Here is a 23,820-nt window from a genome sequence, read left to right as displayed (position 1 = left end):
TGGGGCAAGGCAGGGTACAAATAACAAATGATCATCATTATATATAATAAATATAAGCAGTTACTAGCAGCAAGATTATAGAAGACAATAATCAGTTCTGTTATCTAAAATAGCGTAAGTATTAAGGTTTCTGTTATATATAAACAGTATTTTACTTTTTAATGTATTGTAATCAAATGAAACATTTAATGTGCTAGCCAATGACCATGACAACATCCAAAACATTGACAGACACTAAATATACAATAAAAATATACAGCCATCTAACACTGATGTCCCGTTAGGTAGGGAGAGTGCTGCTCTGACAAATTTATTCTGCACCATTTCTAGTCCTTTACTGGCTTTCATATTGATACCCAAAACCTCTGTACCATAAAGCATTTGGGGAACCAATTTACTAGTAAAAAAATTAAGAGCAGTTACAAACAGCTTTCCACCTACCATGCAATAAAACTTCATTAGTGTCTCACAAGCTTTCTGCACCTTAGGTTTGCAGCCTTGATATGCCCCTTCCACCACAGTGTCTCAGCGAAAAGGACTTCAAGGTATATAAAGGAACGCATTTGCTCTAGATTCTACTGCTCCATTTTCTATTTGAATCGGGGACTATGCTTTCCAAGAACCATAATTTTGATCTTGGAATAATTCACGGAAAGCACATCCTGCTAGCAATACATACTGAAGGCTGCCAGTAGATTATTGAGACCAAAGCAGGAGAGTGATAGCAGCACTATGTCATCAGGTTATCCGTCTGTTCCTGATTGTTTGGACAAGTGAGTGCACCTGTGTTAAATATGGCACCTTTCATTTTTCATTTATGTCAAAATGAAAAAGTGTAGGGGGCAATATGTAGCCTTGTTTCACACCTTTAGATGATTTGAGGACATCTGACAAGTACCCCCTTAGTCCCACACCCACCCTTGTTTCAGTACCACAATACAGTTCACAGATTAATAAAAGTAATCTAAGATCTATGTTGATGTTCAAAAGTTTCTCCCATAGTCTGATAAATACCTTGATAAATGCATTATGTGTGTTGGATCAAAGAGTACCTTTCCAATAGCAAAATGCCTCTTCCAAATGCTATATCCCTTCTGTCTTGGGAGACAGTAGAGGAGTGCGCCTTTGGTGGTTATGTCAAGCTGTTGGAAGGCTACAGCGCCTTCCAACAGGAAGAGACACGTTTTGTTGCAGCTGGGGCAGATGAAGGCATCTAGTTGTGTTGCTGTAGATGTTTCTTCTCTTTTCACTCCTCCCCATGCTCATTCCTTCTCTGGTCACTGCTATGGATGCATGACCTGACTGCCTGTCTGCAGGTACTGCATGGAATTCCTACAGGGCGGGGTTGATGTTGCCAGCCTTCATATCACCTTTGCAGAGATCTGTAATGCAGAGTTGATCTGTCAGTGGGCCTGGTACTTGAAGTCAACTCTGCTTGGGGATCCTTCCATCTTCTGTTCTGTGGACATGACCAAGCTAGTGTAGATGTCACTGACACAGGAGTGTGAACATGCTGGGAATGTGGGCTTGGGAGAGCACATCTTTGTTTAAGACTCTGTCCTGCTATGCGATGCTGTCGAGGCTGTGTCATCTGCAAACAACATATCTTGAATAAGGACCCACCACAGTTTTGTCTTAGTGCAGAGATGTGCCAGGTTGAACAAATACCCTTCGTTCCTTGAATGGAAGTACACACCAGTAAGCAGTGACAAACATGTAGAACAACTTTTAGGACTGTTTCATGTGTCACAAAATTGCTGACCATGTGAGAATCTACATTTGAAGTGTGTGGATCCAGTGTAATGATCCTACACATAATCTCAGGAGCAGAAACAACATTTTTCCTTGTACAATTTTGCTTCAAAACTTTTTTATGTTATAATTCAATGGCAGGGAATGTGGTGATAGTCAAATTCAGCTGGACTTAACCATCCAGGGGTTCTTTACCTTTACCTTTTATAGCCCCTTCATACAGCACTTCTCATCTCTGTTTTATTGCATCCTAAGTAAGCCAAATGGTAACTTCTGATAGCTTCCATTTGTGAGATTGAAATTAAATGGAAGCTTTAAGCCTCACACAATTGCTCTGCAAGCAAGAATGAAAATAAAGTTCACTCATAGGTTTGTTGAAGGCTGTTAGTGCCTTACTGTCCCTTCAGGTAGTGATTGCAAGACTGATTTGTAGAGATGGTTGCTAGTTCACAGAGTCAATAAACATCGAATCTACACCATCTATGCAAATATAGGCAAATAATTGTATTTGCAGAACCAAGGATCATAATAATGTTATCCTGTGCATAAATCACATCACGGCTTCATTTTAAGAGCATTTCTGCTGTACCAACTGTCCAATTTAATAGAAGCTTAAGAGTTTTTTTTGTATTGTGTTGCTGTGGCCACATCCATAAAAATTGTGCTCCAAATTCTCCAAGATATTAACACTGCTGGAGTCCCTGTTCCAACAGTGATATTAACTGAAGGGACTGTTCTCTTGATGCAGTGAGGGAGTCTCACATACAGCTTCTATCAACACTAATCCCTATCCATTGAGAGCAAAAGAAGATTAGACTCCTGTGGTGATTCTTTCCAACTGAAATTCAGATTGTGAGGGAATCTGTAGTGTAATCAAGAGAAGCCATATAGAGTCCTCATTTTTCTTGTACAGCTTGCAAATGAATTACTGACAGAGGGAAAGGACTTGTACTGAAACCAAACCAATTCATTTAAGGAGCAGCATGCCGCTCCCTGAAACAGTCTAGCGTATTGTGTGAAGTGTCAAAGGGCCAACTAAAGCATGTACATTCAAAGCAAGGACAATAGGCCTGAAAGGGGTGATGATGATAAGCTTCTTGGAACATCTGGTAATTAATCTTAGTTTTGGAAGCTTTGTGGAGTATTGGCTAATGTAATTGCTATTCACTTTCACTGTAGGAAAATGTAAAACAGCAGACAGCCAAAAGACTTGTCATTATAGTTCCCCAGATTTCTTATACAGTACTAGCAGAAAGAGAGAGAGAGAGAGAGAGAGAGAGAGAGAGAAGGAAAGCAAGCAAAAAGAGTGCAAAACCAACGTTTTCACATCAGATAAGGGGCAAAGTGATGCAAAGGCACACGGTAAAAATAAAAATCTATGCAAAGATATTTGCCTCTCTTTCAAATCAGAGGGGATAGAACCATGTTTCCTAATACCACAAAAATGTACCTTATTCACTTCTGGCAGGCTACTGGTACAACTTTTGTCTGGTGATTGAGTAACCCATATGTGGATAACTGGAATTTGTGCTTTGAGTTGTTCACAAACTGCTTATAAGGCCATGACAATCAAATCACAACAGTTAGCAATATGGACACTATTGAAGCAAGGAATATAAAAAAGTATTGAGGTAGTTAGCCATCCAGACACTTTCTCATCTCCGTATAAAACTAAAAATATGTATCTAAAGCAGATGAGAGCTTAATGAATAGGAGTTCCTGTTGGATTTTCTCTCTGTTTGTGAGAGAGTAATTTGTTCCAGAAACAGAGAAGAACAGCGAAGAAGTTTCAAGAAGAAGCAGAAGGCTGAGATTGTTTTGTCCATGCAAGGACATTTTCTGTGGGAACTGTTCTTTGGACATGCGTAGTGTGACAGGAAATACTGATAACAAGAGTTCTGTGTAACTTCTTGGAAGTTTCTTGCTTGCATCTTACGGTGAGAGAAGTAGAGAGAGAGTCTTGGACTCTTGCTGGACTCTAAGCATGCCTTGACCATGGCAGTGGTGAATGTCTGTATATATTTGCTTCAGCGCTCCCTGCGCTCCGGGCAGCAGGCTGCTATCCGCAGCCTAGGGAGCCCTGCGGGAACTCCCACGGGCTCCCCAGGCTTGCTGATAGCTTCCTGAAGCCTGGAGAGCGAGAGGGGTCAGTACGCACCGACCCCTCTCGCTCTCCAAGCTTCAGCGAAAGCCTGTATTCGCCCCATAGGACGCACACAGATTTCCCCTTCATTTTTGGAGGGGAAAAAGTGTGTCCTATAGGGCGAAAAATACGGTAGTTCCATTTTGAAGAAGACATACAAGTGTTCCATTAGCAGATTTTTCTTTTAAAATTGCATTTTGGGCTGTATGTTTACTAGAGTTTAAGCTTCATGTCTTGGGTCATCTGAATGGCCTAAGCACAATGGCATAAGACACCAAGCACAACAAAATTTCCTCCTGAGGCATTATCACAAATGGGTTTTGCATAGAAAAGTGGTTGAATGTTCCACAACAAGTTTTGGAAATATCTCAGGTATTGTGAACATGGTCAGATAGGTTTGTCAAGAGAGAAAGATCAGATGTTTCCAATTTTATTATTCAAGGGCTCTTGGCAGCTTTTGAGCAATCAGCCTGAAACATCGTTATTAAAACTGCAATAAAATGGTTCTGGTTTATTACAACTGTCTGCATTTGTTTGATCTGCTGTTCTTCATGAAGGTTCAGTATACAGTTTATCATGCACACAGCACTATGAAATAACCCTTTCAGCTTAAGAATGCATGAAGAAGAAAATGAGATTGGTTTAGCATGGATATGTGTGTAGTTCAAATGCAGCATTTGCTAAAAAGCTTCATATTTTCATTGTACTGATGGATTCAAAATTGTCTTTTTAGGCATTCAGTTTGGAATCATTAAGTTCTATTATCCCAAACCACTTGGGTAGCCATATGCATCTCTTGGCACGGGGAAAAAGATGTTTGACTGGTTTCCCTATATTCTTGAAATAAAATAAAATGGAGAAGGAATAATAAAATATTTGATAGGGCATTTACACCAGGATAAATTATATGAAAAGTATATTCAATTTGCTCTCTTAACCCTAGGTCATTAGTCATACATATCATTTATACTCTGAGAATCTATTTTACTTCACTCAACACCATGGTTTGTTGGAAAACGTCTTAATGGAAAACAGCTAGTCAAGTAAATCCTATCCCTTCCAAGAGAAAGAGAGGTCTTTTTTCACATACTCTTCTATTAAATTTGCATTAAAGTGACTAGAAGCTGGAGGCATCACTACGAACAGACCTTGCAAGCCCAGCCCACAAAGAGGAATGCCCATTTACTTGCCTAGTCTTGGGACTCCAGTCATTTGCCACACTAAGTGCTGTGCCCACCCCATCCTTCAAAAAGAAGGTTCTGGAGACGTGCCACTTATTAGGTCAATGTCTTAGCTTGTGTTTAGCTTCTTGTATGCCTGCTGTATCCTGTAGCAGTACCTTGCTTATGTACCATTCTTATTTAAGCATTTAAGTTTTTTGATAGTCATCAAACTGGGAGTTCAAGTACTTCAATGAGGGCTGGCGCAGTTGTGCACCCAATTATATCATTGGTGTCTGATTTGACTCATGATTGGGCTTAGAATAAAATACTAAACTACTATAAACTACTGGATAGTAAAGATCGAACCTGGGAACATTCATGTTCTGTTACTGAGCTACTGCTTTCCCACCATACTGGAAAATACTTTATTCTGCCAAATTGGTTACAAATTAAAAAGAGGGAACTGTGATTTTCGTCACTAATTTGATACTAGTCATAGCTTATTTTGAAGAGTCATGGGAACTGTGATTTGCTGAATGAAAGTAATGACCAATTTCACAGTGCAATTCATTTTCATATTTATTTATTTTAACATTTATATCGCACCTTTTTGCTAAGGAGCTCAAGTTGCCATACATGGTTCTTCCATACATGGTAAGCCTAAAACTATACACACCAATCATATACACACTTCCTTGGGAATGTTCCAAGGAACTAATTTGTTCTTAGTAGCCTTAGTAGAAATCTGCAGGATTGTACTGCACAGTTAGCAGACCTCTTCACTAACAATGACGGCTAAAATGCCACATGAAGGGAGGCTGCATGATGGGAACAAGCTCACTAGCTCCAGTCCTCTGTTACCATGCTTGCCACTTGTCATGAGTTGGAATAATAATAATAATAATAATAATAATAATAATAATAATAATAATAATAATTATTAAATGTACCCCACCCATCTGACTGGGTTGCCCCGGCCACTCTGGGCAGCATTTAACATACATTTATACATAATAAAACATTAAATATTAAAAAGCTTCCCCGTACAAGGCTGTTTTCAGATTTCTTCTAAAGGTCCTATATTTACTCATCTCCTTGACATCTCATTCCTTCTTTCCTATCATAAGATCAATGTGATCTTGATTTCTGCACCAAAAGCAATCAAACAATGCTTGCAATCCAAAGATCCATTATTGCCATCAGCCTACAAGTCGTGCCCATGTACAATGTGAGAAGGTTAGAAAGAATATAGTTAGAAGCAAGAGGGAGAACCAACCTAATAGTAATCCAAGGTTCTGTAGCAGAAACATCAACCAGGGCCTCTGTGTCTGGATGTGAGTCATTTCAGGAAGCTAAAAAAAGATGAGGCAGCAGTAAGAGAGCCAAATATATTAATATCTGGGACTGTGGGTGGGGCAGGCTGAGTCTTATGGGAAACATGACAAACTTCATTAGTAAAGGCTTTTAAACCCAAGGTTTCTAAATATAAGATTCAAATCTGTAGTAAGCTTGGAACATATTTTCTACTTCATCAAATGAGAAATACAGTTCCAAGATTTCAGCTCTTACACCATCACTATAAAGAATTACTGGAAGTTTACATGCATAGAGTTTTGAAATGAATCCTTCCAAGAAAAGAATGTTTGATGAACGCTTTCCTTATACCAGAAAGTCCTATTTTGGTTGGAAGTGGGTTTGTTACACAAGAGCTGCAAATCAACTTTAATTGTGCAACCTACATTTGCTGTTACATAATTGAATCCTACCCGAAATTAGCAGTAGTCCAGAAGCATCCAGAGACTTGATCCAGTAGTACAGCGCCATATTTATGAGCTAAGCTATCCAACTGTTGGATGCTGACAGAAAGTCAGTGTGGTGTAGTAATTAATTCAAGGATCTTTTGATATTGAAAGGCCAGTGTAAAGTCTTATGAAAGCAGTTAGAGCACTTAAGAAGTTCATTAAAATGGCAATCTTTGAAGAAAGACCTGTTCTTAACATTACTGCAAAATCTCCTAAGGAGAGGAAGAGAGACATAAAATATTAATTAGCCCATAAAAGGCTGGTACTGTTTCACAGTAGTGGCTACAATTAAGATGGACCTTTCTGTGCAAAATGTTACATCATTTCTATATGTGACATTGAAATCACCTTTCCCTTACATTCTTTATGTGAATGCCTGAACATTTTTTTTTAATGCGAGAATTGAGGGGAAGCAAGGGTATGTTCTGGCCAAAGAAGGTTTTATATTTTCATTACAGCGTAAACCTAAATGCACTTACTAAGGAGTATGTCCTCTTGTTACTTCTGAGTAAACGTGCATGTAATGTACTGTAATTTGTTCTTAAAGGGTAAAGGTAAAGGGACCCTTGACCGTTAGAGGCGCTCATCTCACTTTACTGGCCGAGGGAGCTGGTGTTTGTCCACAGACAGCTTCTGGGTCATGTGGCTAGCATGACAAAGCCGCTTCTGGCAAACCAGAGCAGCGCATGTAAACACTGTTTACTTTCCCGCCAGAGCGGTACCTATTTATCTACTTGCACTTGACGTGCTTTCAAACTGCTAGGTTGGCAGGAGCAGGGACTGAGCAACGGGAGCTCACCCCGTCGTGGGGATTTGAACCGCCGACCTTCTGATCAGCAAGCCCTAGGCTCTGTGGTTTAGACCACAGCACCACCCACATCCCAATTTGTATTTAAATAACTACATAGGGATCTCAGTTCCTAGCGTTCCAGTCTGGCTCGCTGACAAAAGTTAATGTGCGTGCTTTCCCTCTGAATTCCCAATCTTTCTCACTTGGAAATGTGATGCAGAATCATATTACTACATCCCACATGATCTACAGGTCCTTGTTAAGAAGTGATTCATGTTCGGAATTAGAAGCTTAGGACCCAGTTCTGATCTTGCACATTGGTTTTTAAAGGTCATCTGAAAGATCACCTATAGCAGGCATGGGGAACTGGATCTTGCCAGTGGAGCAAATCTTATCTCCCTCACTTTCTAGGTACAGATAGGTAGCTGTGTTGGTCTGCCATAGTCAAAACAAAAAAAATTCCTTCCAGTAACACCTTAAAGACCAACTAAGTTAGTTCTTGGTATGAGCTTTCGTGTGCATGCACACTTCTTCAGATGAAGAAGTGTGCATGCACACGAAAGCTCATACCAAGAACTAACTTAGTTGGTCTTTAAGGTGCTACTGGAAGGAATTTTTTTTTTGTTTTCACTTTCTAGGGTTCAGCATTGATTAGTTGGATCTATCAATCACACAAGTAACAAGTCTCTAACTCACCAGGGGTTTTAGACCCACCCATTGACTACCCTCACCTGGTTCAGAACCTACCACCCCTAGCTTTCTGGTAGTTCTTCAAGCTTGGTAACATTGGCAGGCTTCCTAGATTTCTTTGCCAACTTACAGACTAAACCTAGATACCAACATGTATATCCATTTAAAAATCATGAAAAGCACAGTAGAGCATAGAACAAGAGCTTGGGATTGCTACCGTGGAGGGGTGAGGGAAGTATGGCGGTGGGGGCAGATGTTATAGGCGAAGGCGATCGAGATACGGATGTGCTCGTACCCCCTCCAATCTGCGCCCCATCCCGAGGGACGAGGGTAGGGTGAGCAAGGATTACTCACCTCCGTCACTGGTGTTGTGCAATGCCAGGTCTATAGGCAACAAAACCTCCACCCTGCGAGATTTCTTTACCTCGCAGGGGGTCGACCTGGCTTGTGTGACGGAGATCTGGGTGCACGAAGGGGAAACTGTTACCTTACCAGAGATGGTGCCCCTGGGTTTCTCTGTCCTCCACCAGTCACGAACTGTGGACTGGGGGGGAGGGGTGGCATTATTAATCCGGGAAGATTGTTCTTTCAGGGCTCTACCATCACCATCAATCCCTGGCATTGAATGTGTTGACCTAGTGTGGGGCTCTGAGGTGAGCTTGGCTATCTGGCTGGTGTACTGGCCACCTAGCGCACCAGCAGCCACCCTGTCAGACCTGCTGGAGGCGGTGGCCGGCTGGGCCTTGGAGTTCCCTAACCTATTGGTATTGGGGGACTTCAACATCCATGCTGATGCCACTCCCTCCTCACAGGCTCTGGACCTGGTGTCTTCCATGGCGACACTAGAGCTGTTCCACCAGGCCTTTGGTCAGGGTGCAGCCTGACTCCCTCCTCTGGCAACCTGCACAGAATTTGGCTTAACAGTTGACATCAATTTGATTTTAATTAATTTTTAGAATGAAATGTTTTTAGAAAGTTGGATTATTTGATTGTTGTTAGCTGCCCTGAGCCCGGCTTCGGCTGGGGAGGGCGGGATACAAATAAAATTTATTATTATTATTATTATTATTATTATTATTATTACCACGAAAATAAAAGATTCTCTTTACCACTTTAAGTTTGAAAATGGCTATGCACATTAGCTAGGTCAAAATCTTAGCATGCCACACCTGAGACTGTTCTATTGAGATAGATGTAGATGTATATGTATGTGTATATGTATATGTATATGTATATGTATATGTATATGTATATGTATATGTATATGTATATGTATATGTAATGGCTGTAGTAATAGACAGAACTAAATGGCCTTAACATTTTGTACTTTGGCATGCAGGGGTGATGGGGCTGCTGAGCACCATAATAAGCCCAGACTAGATGGAAAACAATTTGTTTTCCATGACCTTACTGTATTTGCTAAAGATAGACCATGGAGAAACAGGCAGAAATCACTGTTACCGTTGACCAGTACTACAGTATTAAGCAAAAGCCATTCAGCTAATGGTACTCTATTCCATATACAGTGGTACCTCTGGTTAAGTACTTAATTCATTCTGGAGGTCCGTTCTTAACCTGAAACTGTTCTTAACCTGAAGCACCACTTTAGCTAATGGGGCCTCCTGCTGCCGCCACACCATCGGAGCACGATTTCTGTTCTCATTCTGAAGCAAAGTTCTTAACCTGAAGCACTATTTCTGGGTTAGCAGAGTCTGTAACCTGAAGCGTATGTAACCTGAAGCGTATTTAACCCGAGGTACCACTGTACATACTTACTATGGGTAGCTGCTAATAATAGACAGTAGTAAAATAAGAGCTTATGGAAGTAACCTGTATATAGATGGCTACTGCTTGTAGTCAGTTTCTTAAGCTAGAAAAAGTGACAGTATGCTAAGTCTGCTTAATGCATGTCCCAAATTAAAATGGGGAATCAAGTGGTTGTTGCCTTACATGGAAACCAAATACAAAATAATAAGAACAAAATAAGGACATTAGAGAAGAAGAGGTAGCAAAGAGACTGAGAAGAAAAAGATATATAAGGATAGAAAACTGAGCTTTTTAAAAGCTGATTTATATGTATAGTTGCAAATTTAGATCCGTTTCAGAAGAAATCCACCTTTTTAAGGATGTGGAAGGTTAGGGCTTAGGTAAAATATTCAGTGCTTGGACCTGTAACAATCCATTGGAAGATTTATATCTTACTCCTAGCTGGTGGAAAGGAGGCTCTAGTGTAAAAATCCACATTTGAATAAGAAAAATGGTGTTACACAAGTCCTTAAAGGAACCAGTTGTTGCACAGTCTTGAGGTGCTCCACTTGTGCAACCATTCTACTTCTAATGCAATAACTCTTGGGTCACTTCTAGATGACCTGTTTATTGAGCTTTTGTTTATGGAGTGATTAGATAATGTTGACTGTTTATTGAGCATTCATTCTGATTTGTTAGCAGGGAGCTTAGCTAATGTTTCAAAGCAAGTTCAATCTCAAGCTTTCCATTACATTTCCCTGTCACTTTCTTTTTTGCAAAAAAAGTCCTATTTGGAGGCTGGGGCAGGTTTGTTGAGGTTGACTTAATCAACTATAAATGTACAGTATAAATTTAAAACTTAAAAATAGCCATTGTTTGGAAGCACCCTTAGAAGTTGTAGCTATGTATGCTCTGTCAACCTTAAACTGGGCCATAGCATTGCTCTTTAGCTACTAGAAATGCAGAAGTTGGAAGCCTTTCCTGTCAAAACTGCAAAAAAGCAAAAAAAATCACATATCTATTTATTTGATGCAGAGAGAGATGATGAGATAAAGGAGGACACTTTCTTAGAATTATCCCCAATGCAGGCACAATTAGATTGAAGCAAATTACTGTTCTGTTACCTAATATATGTTTTATGTTATTAGAGTATGATGATTGAACAGCACAGAAACAGCCAAAGATGGATTAAGATAATAGCATGGAAACTAGCCCTGAAGAAAAGACAGCATTATGCCATCCCTGAAATGGATAGCAAGTCCTATATGCCAGGGGACTGCTAAGGATCATTCCAGAGCATTTAGGGGTCATGTTTTGAAATTTCCTAGATTAAAGGAAACTGAAATGCATCATTACGAGAGGCAGTTATATACCTATTTGTTTCCATCTGGGCTAAATGAAGTTAGACATAGGGATGGGTGAATCTGTCAATTTCAGTTTCTTATTTTTCCAGTCTTAATTTCTCCAAATTTCCACATCAGTTTATGATTTTCAAAAATACCGGTATATCCTTTTGAAAATTCACATTGTTACAATGTAGCTTTCCCTAATATAATTCATTTTTTTATATTATATTCAATAATATGTGTATATTTTAGTACACATTCAGAGAATTACTAAAGGATGGTTCTGTTTTGGTTCACATAGTGTTTTTGAAAGTATGAAAGTATTAATTAGTGGGAACTGAATCAAATTTCTCTTCCATCCCTAGTTACACATTAATTCAACCTGCTCCATTAGTTCAAAGACTTTCAGAGGAGCTCAGAGTTTTAAAATGACTCTAAGAACAAAACGTAAAGCACAATAAATAGGTAAAAGCAGATGCAGTGGTACAATCAATAGAAATACATACACCTCTATGGATAAAAATACTGCAAAAATATGATCCGTATCTGGCTCCTTCTGCAAGGTTCAAGGTATTACATGACAGAGATATGTTGTGTGTGTGGCAGGGGGAGGTTCTCTTAACCCAAATTTTAAGCATCCTTCATTAAGATTGCAATGCAATCCATGCATACATTTGTGCTGTAAGATGGCAATCCTGAATCACTAGGATTCATTTTTACCTCTGAATCAAAATATAGCTTTGATTCCGTGATCAAAATTTTGTCATGAGAATTGAGAGTTGTGAAATTAAATTATTTTTTCTTTTTAAAAATGGTCAAAATTTAAGTCCTTAAGGTTCCACAAAAAAGCTTATGGCATCAAGACACCGCAGGGTGGGATGAAAAACAGCAGTTGGTTTTTTTTAAGTGACAAAAATATTGGTGGCAGATATGCTCTATAAGCCATGGCTAGCCACCCCTAATACCCATAATTTTAAGGGGAAATGTCAAATAATAATGCAAGGTTTGGCCAGCATTCTAAATTTCCAGTTCATGCCCATTTTTGCCACAGCTTTTCATCTACAGTACATACAGTTGAAAAGCTCACTGATAAAGCTAATAAGCAAATTTCATTTTCTATGAACTTCATTGACATGGTCGATCATGATCTTCTGGACCACCGCCTTGCAGACGTGGGGATACAGGGCATAGCCCGTAACTGGTTGTGCTCTTTTATCTCTGGTCGGGGACAGAGGGTGGCACTAGGGAGGGAAATGTCGTCGCGCCACTCCTTGGTGTGTGGGGTGCTGCAGGGCGCAATTCTCTCCCCGATGCTTTTTAACATCTTTATGCACCCCCTTGCCCAGATTATCCGGAGCTTTGGGCTGGGCTGTCACCAATATGCTGATGACACCCAGCTCTATCTGCTGATGGATGGCCACACTGACTCGGCCCCGAACACACTGACCAGATGCTTGGAAGCTGTGGCTGGATGGTTTCGTGGGAGCCGATTGAAACTAAATCCTTCGAAGACAGAGGTCCTATGGCTAGGTCGGGATGGCATGGGGATGAGGGACCAACTCCCTTCTCTTGCGGGGGCCCAGTTAGTGCCATTGCCTTCCGTTAAGAGTTTGGGTGTAATCCTTGATGCCTCCCTTTCCATGGAGGCGCAAGTTACAGCAACAGCCAAGGCGACATTTTTCCACCTTCGCCGCATCAAGCAGTTGGTCCCTTACCTTTCCCGTCCCGACCTGGCCACAGTGATCCATGCGACGGTCATCTCCAGGCTTGACTACTGTAATTCGCTCTATGCGGGGCTGCCCTTGAAGCTGTCCCAGAAACTCCAGTGGGTACAGAATGCTGCAGCGAGGCTCCTCACGGGGTCTCTGCCATGGGAGCATATTCACCCAGTGCTTTTCAAGCTGCACTGGCTCCCGGTGGAGTACAGGGTCAGATTTAAGGTGTTGCTTTTGACCTTTAAAGCCCTTCACGGCCTAGGACCCTCGTACCTACAGGACAGCCTCTCCTGGTATGCCCCACGGAGAGCCTCAAGGTCCATAAATAACAACACCCTAGTGATCCCAGGCCCTAAAGAAGTTAGATTGGCTTCAAGCAGAGCCAGGGCCTTTTCAACTCTGGCTCCAGCCTGGTGGAACGCTCTGCCTCATGAGACCAGGGCCCTGCAGGATCTGATTTCTTTCCGCAGGGCCTGTAAGACAGAGTTGTTCCGCCTGGCCTTTGGCTTGGAGCCAATTTGATTCCCTCCCTCTCTCTCTCTCTTTTTTCCTTTCTTTTCCTTCTCCTCCTGCGATGAGGCTACATTTTAACATTTTAATGTTCCATTATTTTAATGTTGTATTTTATATTTGTTTTTAAGTTGTAACCATTCATCTTGTTTTTATTATTGCTTGTAAGCCGCTCTGAGCCCGGCCTTGGCTGGGGAGGGCGGGGTATAAATAAAAAATTATTATTATTATTATTATTATTATTATTATTATTATTATTATTATTATTTTATAGCCATGATGGGTAGCATAGAATGTGATTATGTAGTATGGTAAGAGAACTGAACCTCTGGATTGTTAAGTCCAGTCAAAGGCTACTATGGGATTGCGGTGCTCATCTCGCTTTCAGGCCGAGGGAGCTGATGTTTGTCCACAGACAGCTTTCCTGGTCATGTGGCCAGCATGATTAAACTGCTTCTAGCACAGCAGAACACCATGATAGAAACCAAAGCAAACGGAAACGCTGTTTACCTTCCCACTGCATTGGTACCTATTTATCTACTTGCACTGGCGTGCTTTCAAATTGCTAACCCCAGAACCCCAAACCACATAAATCACTGGCCCCCTCTCCTGAATCAGCCTCCAGTTCCCCTGCCTTCGTCACACGCTCGTCAGAGCCCTGCCAGTCCCTGACAGCAATAGTTTGGTTGATCATGGGCTTGTCCACATGGTTACATGTGTATTTGAAACTGCTTGTGTCTCCATCTAATTAGCAGCATTCATATCAGGCTGGTGGGTGGGCAGGTGGGTATCCAAGGCTTGCGAAGGAACAGCAGCCCAGGCCACTCAGTGAGCATCCAGGCAGTTGGGTAGCCCAGGCTACCAAGTGGAGGTTTTACTAGATCTAAGGGGAGGGGAGAGGTGGTAGTTTTGGCAAGGTTTAAAGGAAGGAAGGTAGCTTTGAAGAAGGAGTACAGGGATGGGGGTGTCTTTGTCAAGGAGTAAGGAGATTGGGGATGTCTGTGGCAAGGTATGAAGGAAGGAGTGGGTGGCTTTGGTGAGAAAGTTAAGTGGAGTTGGCAAATAAAGCAAGCAGTTCTTGATAAAGTTTTACACATATTAATATATTAATGGTAGTTTATTTTACTAAATTTGTTTGAAATCATTAGGGTTGCAATCGTGTACACAAAAGCTTGGGATTAAGCCCCACTGAAGTCAGAAGGACTTACTTCCATGTAGACCAGGCTTCCTCAACCTCAGCCCTCCATATGTTTTGAGACTACAGTTCCCATCATCCCTGACCACTGGTCCTGCTAGGTAGGGATCACGGGAGTTGTAGGCCAAAAACATCGGGAGGGGCGAGGTTGAGGAAGCCTGATGTAGATATACATATACTAATTGCACTGTAGGCCAGTTTAGTTTGTGATCATTGTCCTGATGGCGTGCTTTAGAAGATTTGGCAGAGAGAAATCATTTTTCTTTGTACATTTTCCTTTTCGTGTATTTCCAATTGTTGAAGATAAAACTATGTCCTAGTTCATCATCAACAATCCATTTAATACATGGGGCAGGTTTTATCTCTTGGCTTGGCCCTCCTTGCCTCTAGGGAATATACTTGCATTGTTACATTGCAGAATTCTTGCAGGCACTCGCTAATTACAGGAAATGTTTTAATGTCAACATATTCTGATTTTATATTTAAAAAATTAAGGGCAATGTTTAAAAATAACTTAAGGGAATTGCAATCCTTAAACATCCTGGTTGAGTTAATAAATGTTAGGTATGGGTTGTAGTGACTGATGTACCTACGCTTTGTCTTAACTTGTGGTGATGTTACCAGCAATACATAGAGATAGAATTGCCATTTCAAATGCTTAATGACAAGTAATACTCTTATAATCCAGAGAACCAGGAGTGAATTTGTATCACTGTGGTTCAATGAACTCTTGCGGAACTGGTAGTGGAAGATCCTACAATGCAGCAGCATGATAAACTGAAGATCGCATTACTGTGTAAGAAAAATGATAAATATAGGTAGTGTGATAGAAACAAGTGAGGCATAACAAATAGGAAGCTCACATGTACCCCTCACATGTTTTGAAACAATGGGATAGCCTCACACACCATGTCTAAACTTCCTGCCACCTATAGCAACAATGCTTCCCTGTCATTCAACTATTTGGATGGCATAGAGAAAGGCTTTCCACCCATGCTGATTTATGTGGAGAGTTCCTCCACATGGGGAGGGACTCTGGCTCAGTTAATGGTGGAGGTAGGACTATTCCACATTTCTGTATAGTTCTTTTCACATTCATTTATTTCATATATTTGTATACTGCTTAATACTTAAAATCATCTCTGTTTAGAAAACAAAAAAATACAACATAACAATGAAACTGAGAAATAAAAATACAATATTAAACAAAAGTGTGATACAATGTAATAAAGCAATAACATCCCAAAACCAAAAACCTACCAGCATATTTTGAAACATCTTTAAAGTCAGGGCCCCCCTCTCTCTTGAGTCTCCCTCTTACCTGACTTACAAAATACTCAAATTCTGCCTTTCATCTAGACAAATCATAAAATACTGAAGTTTAGTGTGTGTGTAGAATGTGTTTATTTGGGGAAGGAATCAGCAGTTTTAATGTGCAAGAACTGAAACTTAAGGAAATGCAAATATTACCTGTGGAATAAGATGTAGTAGGACATCTCCAGAAAGAGTTCCTACATCTAACCCCACAAATAGCTGTAAAATGAGGGTGTAACATTCTTGACAGGAATTAAATAGAATGAGAGTTCTGCCAAACATAGATCCAATTGTCTTAAGTAAATCTACAAGAGTGCTATAGCCATATTCTATAGAAGAAAAGATGAAAGCAATGCTAAAAACAATTCTTGCATTTCTGTTGTTAAATTAACTTGAAAGCTCATATTTTGAAATCCAATTGTCAAATAAAGAAAAGGGCAAAGAAGCACTTCATAAGGTGAAAGTAAGTTCCATGAATTTCAACAGCATTTCCATTAAATAGGATTCTTGCCTGACCCAGGGTACAAACCATAGGTCAGAGCTCATATATGCTGGGAGGATTAGGCAAGACTGTGATGTAAGGCAGATGAAACAAAGCACAACACAACAAAGCAGAGCAAAGCAGAGATGCTGAACAAATGAGCAGGTCATCTTGCAGTAGGCAAAGTAAAATTGGGAAAACAGAATCAAGTGAATCTGAAGGTTATATATTAGCAATGCCTAATGTAAGATAATACACTAAACCATTGGAGGCAAAGGTAATGCTTGATTATACGTACGTCTTACAAGTAGAGAAAAGGTGATAGAACCAGTACTTTTGTTATCCTGATACTCATTCAAAACATTAAAAAATAGTATATGCAATCATTGTGCTGTTAAATAGTGAGAAATGAGACAAGGTGGAGAATGGATTAAAAGTCATACCACTTTTTTATTCCTGAAAAATAACGTATTGTATCAAAATAAATAAATTAAAAATTGTCCAGCAGAACCTTAGAGACCAACTAAGTTTGTTCTGGGTATAAGTTTTCATGTGCATGCACACTTCTTCAGATACCTGACTTTTCATGCAAACTTAGTTGGTCCCTAATGGCTTTTATTTTATCAACTATTTTTTTGAAATTTGATGGCCTAATTGTATGGCATTTTATCTGAAGGAAGAAAATTTTGTTTCTTAAATTAATTAGCAGTACCAAAAACTGCTACCATCTGTTACTAGTGACAAATAATGTTTTTTATGTAAGTGTGAAAAACAGAAGATAAAATTTAGTAACAGCATCTTAGCAATTACTTTCTCAAAGGAAGATGCTCATGTCATTAATGAGGCAATTAAGAGAAACAAGAATAAAGTGTGTTTAGAAAAAATGCCTCTCTCTAAAGATGCTTTCAGAATTACTAGTCAACCTAGAAACCATGTAAATCTTGTTTTTTGTCTTATTCCTGCCAATTTAATCCCATAGATAAACCAGTTTGATTTCACCCTGACTACAGTTTACCTGGTTTGAGGGTATGGTTCTATGAGGGTTAAACTATAGTACAGAGAGGAGGCTCTCCAGATAATAGACTCCAATTCTCATCAGCCCCAGCCAAAGATATGAAAGCAAAGATATATTTTGAAATCTACCTGTTATATGGAGTTCATTAATACTATTTGAAGAATGGAAAATACATTGCATAAAGAATTATGGTGAAGGTAAACGTGTTTTAGTCAGGCAGATTCCATGCAGGGTCAACCTGAGAAAGGCAGCACCCTGCTGGGGAATGGTACTTTCATGTTCAGAAATGAACTGATGTTCAGAAAAGCAGCTTTCCTTTCCAGAACACTTATGTGTACACACTGAAAACAGAAGAAAATTGGATGAATATTTTTAATGTATTATTTATCAAGAGATTCCTTTACCACCATTCACCAAAATGGTCATAGGATATTAAAAAGAAGAAGTAAATATACAAACATACGGTAACATTTAATTAACTTAATCACACTGTAGTACAAATAATGACATTAAAAAGACACATGAGAGCATTTTCATAGATGGGGCTTAAAGTTGTCTCCTGACTGAGAGTATTTTGCAAGAAGCATTCAAGTTGAACAATTAAAATGGATTAAAGTGCTATGCTGCCCTAGCACAACAAATCCAGTTGTGTTTTTTAAAACAAACAAACAAACCAGACTTATTGCTGTTAGCAAAATGACAAGGAAATGCACTTTGAAGTGTGGGGTAAATGAATGGTTAGTGGAAAGGTATATAAACACCATTCAAGGAAATCAGGATGAATGCTTAATAAAGACCAGATAGTCTAATTTCTACGTAAGTGTCAGGGAACTGCCATCGGCTCAGGGGCGAGAGGGGGAAAGCCAGATGGATTACAGAGAGCCCTGAAAGATCGTGGGAAGCAGCACCTCCTCAGTGGAGGAGAGTAACCACGCCTCCAGCGGAGAGGAGCTGCAGGGCTCGGGGGAAGCGAGGCGGTGCCAGGACACCTTGCCTGGGCAAAGCGGGGAGGAGAAAAGTCCTCTGTTACCCACGCCCTCCTTGTGCAGTAGGCTTCCGCACAGAGAGGGAAGCACAGACTGGGCGTCAAGAAACTACTCTGCTAAGGAAGGTTTAAGGACTGCCCACTCTCAGATTTTGCCAGTGAATGAGGGAGCCACGGAATAGTGGTGCTCTGCATGGTGAAGGTTTTTTTGGCACCAATAACAAGGCTTTACAGCCGACCAGGGAGGCATTTGCCTGATTGCTCTCGAGCAACCCCCTGATACCCTTACAGTAAGCTTTGTGCAAGAAAATCAAAATGAATGCTCAATAAATGGGTCGTCTGTAGGAGTATCAGTCTACAATGCAAAAGTACAAACTATGTTTGTTAGAACAGTGTTTCCCAACCTTTTTTGGGCAAAGGCACACTTGTTTCATGAAAAAAATCTCGAGGCACACCACCATTAGAAAATGTTTAAAAAATTAACTCTGTGCCTATATTGACTATATATAAAGTAACTCTCTTTAATAGGAATCAAATAAACACAAAGATAGTATTTTATAATTACTTTATTATGAAATAGTAAGTAAACAGAAATATGAAAAATTATAAAATACTTTATTCAGTGCGCAACCTGGGCCTGTTTGGCTGAAAGTAATGCAAAATGGATTAATCCATTCCAGACATTTAAAAACAACCCCTAAAACAGCAATTAAACATGAATTTTACTATCGATAAAGACCATTGATCCATAAAATGAAAGCAATAAACAATGTACTGCAGTCACACAATCAGTCAATCAATCAGTCACAAAAACAAAACAAAAAAGTCAGAAAGACAAAAATGCAAAATAAACAGCAAAAGCAGACAGACCGCAAAACAGAAGCATGGCACGCAAAATGGAGCACGTTTGGCTTCTGAAAAATGTTCGCAAACCAGAACACCTGTGGCTTAGCCCACCGCCTTCCATAACCAGTCTTCAGCTTCCTTGCCTATAACGGGGGGGGGGGGGGAATTAGTTTTGGTCACTAACGACTGGAATCGAGCTGCGTGGCTGCTTTGCTTGCAATTCCCAACCGCACTCCTTGCAAAGAGGTGGGCCGGCCATGCAATTTAAAGGAGATGGAATCCCAGCCCGCGCCCCTGCCCCGCGCAGTCCAGTCTCAAGGCGCGCCCACCTGCCCGCCGGCAGCGAAGCAGCGAGCGGGCCTCCTACGCCGTCCGCCTGCGGCTAAGGCGCTCCTCCAACAGCGGGTGCCGGTAACGTTTCAGGAAGCGGTGCTTCGCCACAGTTGGCCGGCCTAGGAAGAGGCCCCGGTAGACCCGGGCTTCGGCTCCCTGCTGGACCATCTCCAGCCCCGCCATGGGCGGAACAGCCGTTGCCTCGGACTCGGCGCCACCCACGCTCCCCTCAGCCAGCACAGCCGCCATCTTGGACGCCAACGGCCGCTCTCTCCGAGGAGGAATGCGCCTGCGCCTTTCCTCGAGAATTCTTACGTACGGCACGGGATCGGTGAGTTGGGCCGGCGGAAACAGCCGAGGCCGGAATCTGCACTTGCCGAAAACAGCCGAGACCCGAATCTGCACTTGCCGGAAACAGCTGAGACCCGAATCTGAACCTGGCAGACTTCGCAATCCATTTGCTTCCTAGCCTCTCGCCGCCCGACTCGCCCGCCTCCCTCCCACGGCACACCAGGCAACGTCTCGCGGCACACTAGTGTGCCGCGGAACACCGGTTGGGAAACACTGTGTTAGAAGTAGTGATGAACACAGAGTTTAGAATTCAGAAGTACAGGAGTACAAATTCTTGCAGGTGCAAATGAGTGTGGGCTCTCTACTGTTGCAACTATCTGTTGCCCTTTCAGGATGGCTACAATGAGAAAGCTTGCTAGCTGCTGCAGCATCCATTAAATAGTATCATTGTGGGCACCCAGACATTGGGGAAACTACATTTTTCTGGTGTTGGGGGGAGAATGAGGCTTGTGGCTGTTGTTCAACAGCAACATATATTAATTCTAACAGCCAGTTTAATAATCCTGCTTCTTGTTTTGTGATGGTCACATGCAGTCTAAAGGAACCTGCAAATTGGCCTTTAAATTGAATGTTTAATCAAGGAGAATGGGATGTTCTCCATTATATAAAAGAATGCTATTTTACTCACTTTAGATACTGAGCAATTCACAAACCTTTTAGCATTCAGATATAAAACAGATTAACTAGCAGAGGGTTGATCCATAGAACTCCAGCCTCAGGAAAAGATATTTCGAATACATTTCCAACTACAGTATTGCTGAGGTGATTTTGCCCCATCCTGACAGACATAAAATGGATGAGGTTCTTCTGGAAAATAATGCAAGGTTTGGCCAGCATTCTAAATTTCCAGTTCATGCCCATTTTTGCCACAGCTTTTCATCTACAGTACATACAGTTGAAAAGCTCACTGATAAAACTGATAAGCAAATTTCATTTTCTATGAACTTCATTGCTTTGTGTTGATTTCATGTTTCACCATATCCTTGAAGTTTGGGCAGCACTGCCCATCAAATGTGTATAGTGATTTTAATTAGTAAAAAGTGATGGTGTTAAAGAAAAAAAGGGTAATACCCTTTGTACTTTGGGCATGAGTGTGTAGCAGCTAGCTACAGTACAAGAATCTGCTCATCATTTTACCTGTGCTTTCCTTCAATTTACTTTTACCTGGTATTCATATATTTTTAAATGTTTCCTTATTGCTTCCACTACATCTTCAGTTTCATTCCAAGAGAAAAGTCTTCATTGCTTCTTCAATTGACCATACTAGTTAGGTAAAATTTATAATCCTGGTTCCTCTGACTAAACATTGATGGACAGATATCTCTTTGATGAGTAATATAATAAAGAATTTTTTTTTGGAAGACTTCACTAAAATAACTTCTAAATCTCCTCCAGCAACTAATATAAAAGTGTCTGGTTCAAGGCACTACGAATAAGGAAAAAACCACATAAAATTTAAAACATGGCTCAGCAGCAAATCTCAATTAATATTAGAAAGTGTACACATTACTTCCTCAGGTCTTGAATGTTACCCGCAAGTTTGGCTGCAAAACAAGCAGGCGAGTCTGGATGAGCCAACAGAGGTATACTCCAAAAGAAAGACTCCAAGTTTTCTAATTTGTTAGCACACTCTTCATCAGTGGTTGGTGTCCATTGGGACTTAAAAGAGCTGAGGGCAAGGAGACCAACAGTAGGTGGAGCCAAAGTCAATGACTAATTCTAGTTTTGTCATCATCATGCTCCCTGCTGAGTTCTACAGGGGCAAAGCTGAGGCTGAGGAAGATGGCAGCAACTAATCATAAATAAGAAGGCAGGTTGGTTGAGAGCAGAACTGCGTTGCTGGAGCAGGTTGTAGGGCTGCCATATGTCCATATTTTTCTAGACATTATGGGGATTTCAAAGGTGAAATTAATACTGGGGAGGAATTTCTTAGACAAGTCAACATCTTTTTAGGTGTTCTGATTTTTACTTTTTGAAATATGGCAATCCTATCCATTTGCAGCCTCCACTGCTCTTCATCAGAACCCTTTGCTGTGCCTAAAAAGAAAAACTCTTTAAAAGAAGTTGCCTTTTATCAAGTCCTTCTAACTCAGTATTGCCCACTCTGGCTGAAAGTAGCTCTTCACGGACTCAGGCACCATTTTCTCACACCGCCTGCTCCTTGATCTTTAAATGAAAAACAAACACATAAAATTGGAACCAGGGACCTACCACATGCAAAGTATGTGCAAATGCAATTATGATTCATCGCTTCTTCATTTTCTCCCTTCCCAGAAGGGAACAATTGGTTATTACCTCTGATGAAGAATATACCATACTCAAAATGCATTTAGCAGTTTGGAGAGGTTCTGTAAACAGAAGCAATTTGTTCAAGCACCTCTTAAAGTTTATCTCTGTTTGTTGGGCTGAAAATTGGTGCTGACCTCTTCCCTCTCCTCTCCTTAGACTTCACCCCAGTTACTCTTGTACCTGCTTTTTTCACCACAGCTACCACTTCCTGGCTACTACTGTTTTAGGAGCCATGGTATTAGGTTATGATGCAAGGTTCTGGACGTGGCATCAGTAGTGAGGTAGAAAAACTGTGTGATGAGTTCTTTCTTTATTGTTGCATTTTGGAAGTTGATATTTAAAGCTTATGCAGCAGCAGAAAAATTTGCTGAAAGCTATCTGGTAAACTTCATAGCTGTGTTGGAATTTGAACCTGTGTTTCCCACCTGCTCCTCAGCCACATCCAGTGGTGCCAACTTGAATAAAATAGGAGGGGTAAGCCCCACCCTGCATAATCAATCACATGATGTGGCACATGCACACTATTTGAATGGCAATACCCATCAACCTTGGGGGGGCATGCCCCTCAAATATTTTATTGGGGGAGCGAAGACCCCTTGGCCCCTAGGAGTTGGCTTCTATGGCCACGCCCCTTACCATGTCCAAATGCTCTAGACCAGCAGTGGGGAACCTTAGTTCTGGGGACCAAATGCAGCCCTTCAGAACTCTGGCCCTTGGGTCTCTCCTTAGATCATGCCCCTTCTCAGCCACATATTTAATGCCCCCTTGCTCTAAACAAGCATTGATTTTAAAAAGTCTAAAAGGTGTTATACCCTCCAAAATCTGACAGACAGAAAGGACATGCTTGTAATAGGCAGCATACTCCAAGGGCCCAACTAGATGAGATCCTATTCATCCAAATACCATTTATGTGAATGACATTCTAAAAGACTGTTAATCTGAATCACTGGCACATTACCAACATTTTGAACTTGAGGCTTGCAGGAAGTGGCAAATGGATCTAAGATAATTTTGGTTATATATTTAGCTCTGCAAAATAAAATAGCTTAGGAAGTTCCAGAGAACTATTTTAGTGTGAATCCCTTTCTAGTGTCTATGTAAGTGTTACAGTCGAAGCAGAAAAAACTAAATGGTAACAAATAAATGTACACATGTACCTGAAGAATATAGCCCATCTGTTGAAAACAACATATAAAATGAATAAATATATAAATAGCAACACAATCCTTCTTTGCTGAGATGAGAAGTGAATCACATGAAAATGCTGTGCTTACTAAGTTATCCATACAATTTTCCATTCATCACTTGACTCACTGACCAGATTACAGTCCTCTTGCATCCCCCCAATCCTTTG

General features: G+C 40.8%; 1 protein-coding gene and 1 long non-coding RNA gene across 5 annotated transcripts in view; one reads left to right on the top strand and one right to left on the bottom strand.

The window, feature by feature from the left end:
- Positions 1–23,820, top strand: part of LOC309353409 — an 81,298-nt gene that overhangs the window by 7,680 nt on the left and 49,798 nt on the right. The gene's annotated exons all lie outside the window — the stretch shown is intronic.
- SLC39A12 (solute carrier family 39 member 12) lies at positions 1,184–20,009 on the bottom strand (the record flags this gene model as incomplete). Its single annotated transcript, XM_081930926.1, has 6 exons — positions 1,184–1,591; positions 6,335–6,410; positions 6,951–7,072; positions 8,833–8,884; positions 16,323–16,542; positions 19,861–20,009. The coding sequence occupies 6 exons, from the start codon at positions 20,007–20,009 to the stop codon at positions 1,548–1,550; spliced, it is 663 nt and encodes a 220-aa protein (XP_081787052.1). The 3' UTR covers positions 1,184–1,547.

Source organism: Podarcis melisellensis (assembly GCF_964234715.1).
Source record: "Podarcis melisellensis genome assembly, chromosome: 12".
Classification (NCBI taxonomy): domain Eukaryota; kingdom Metazoa; phylum Chordata; class Lepidosauria; order Squamata; family Lacertidae; genus Podarcis; species Podarcis melisellensis.
Note: the sequence above shows the minus strand (reverse complement) of the source record. Positions and strands in the feature narration are given on the sequence as shown.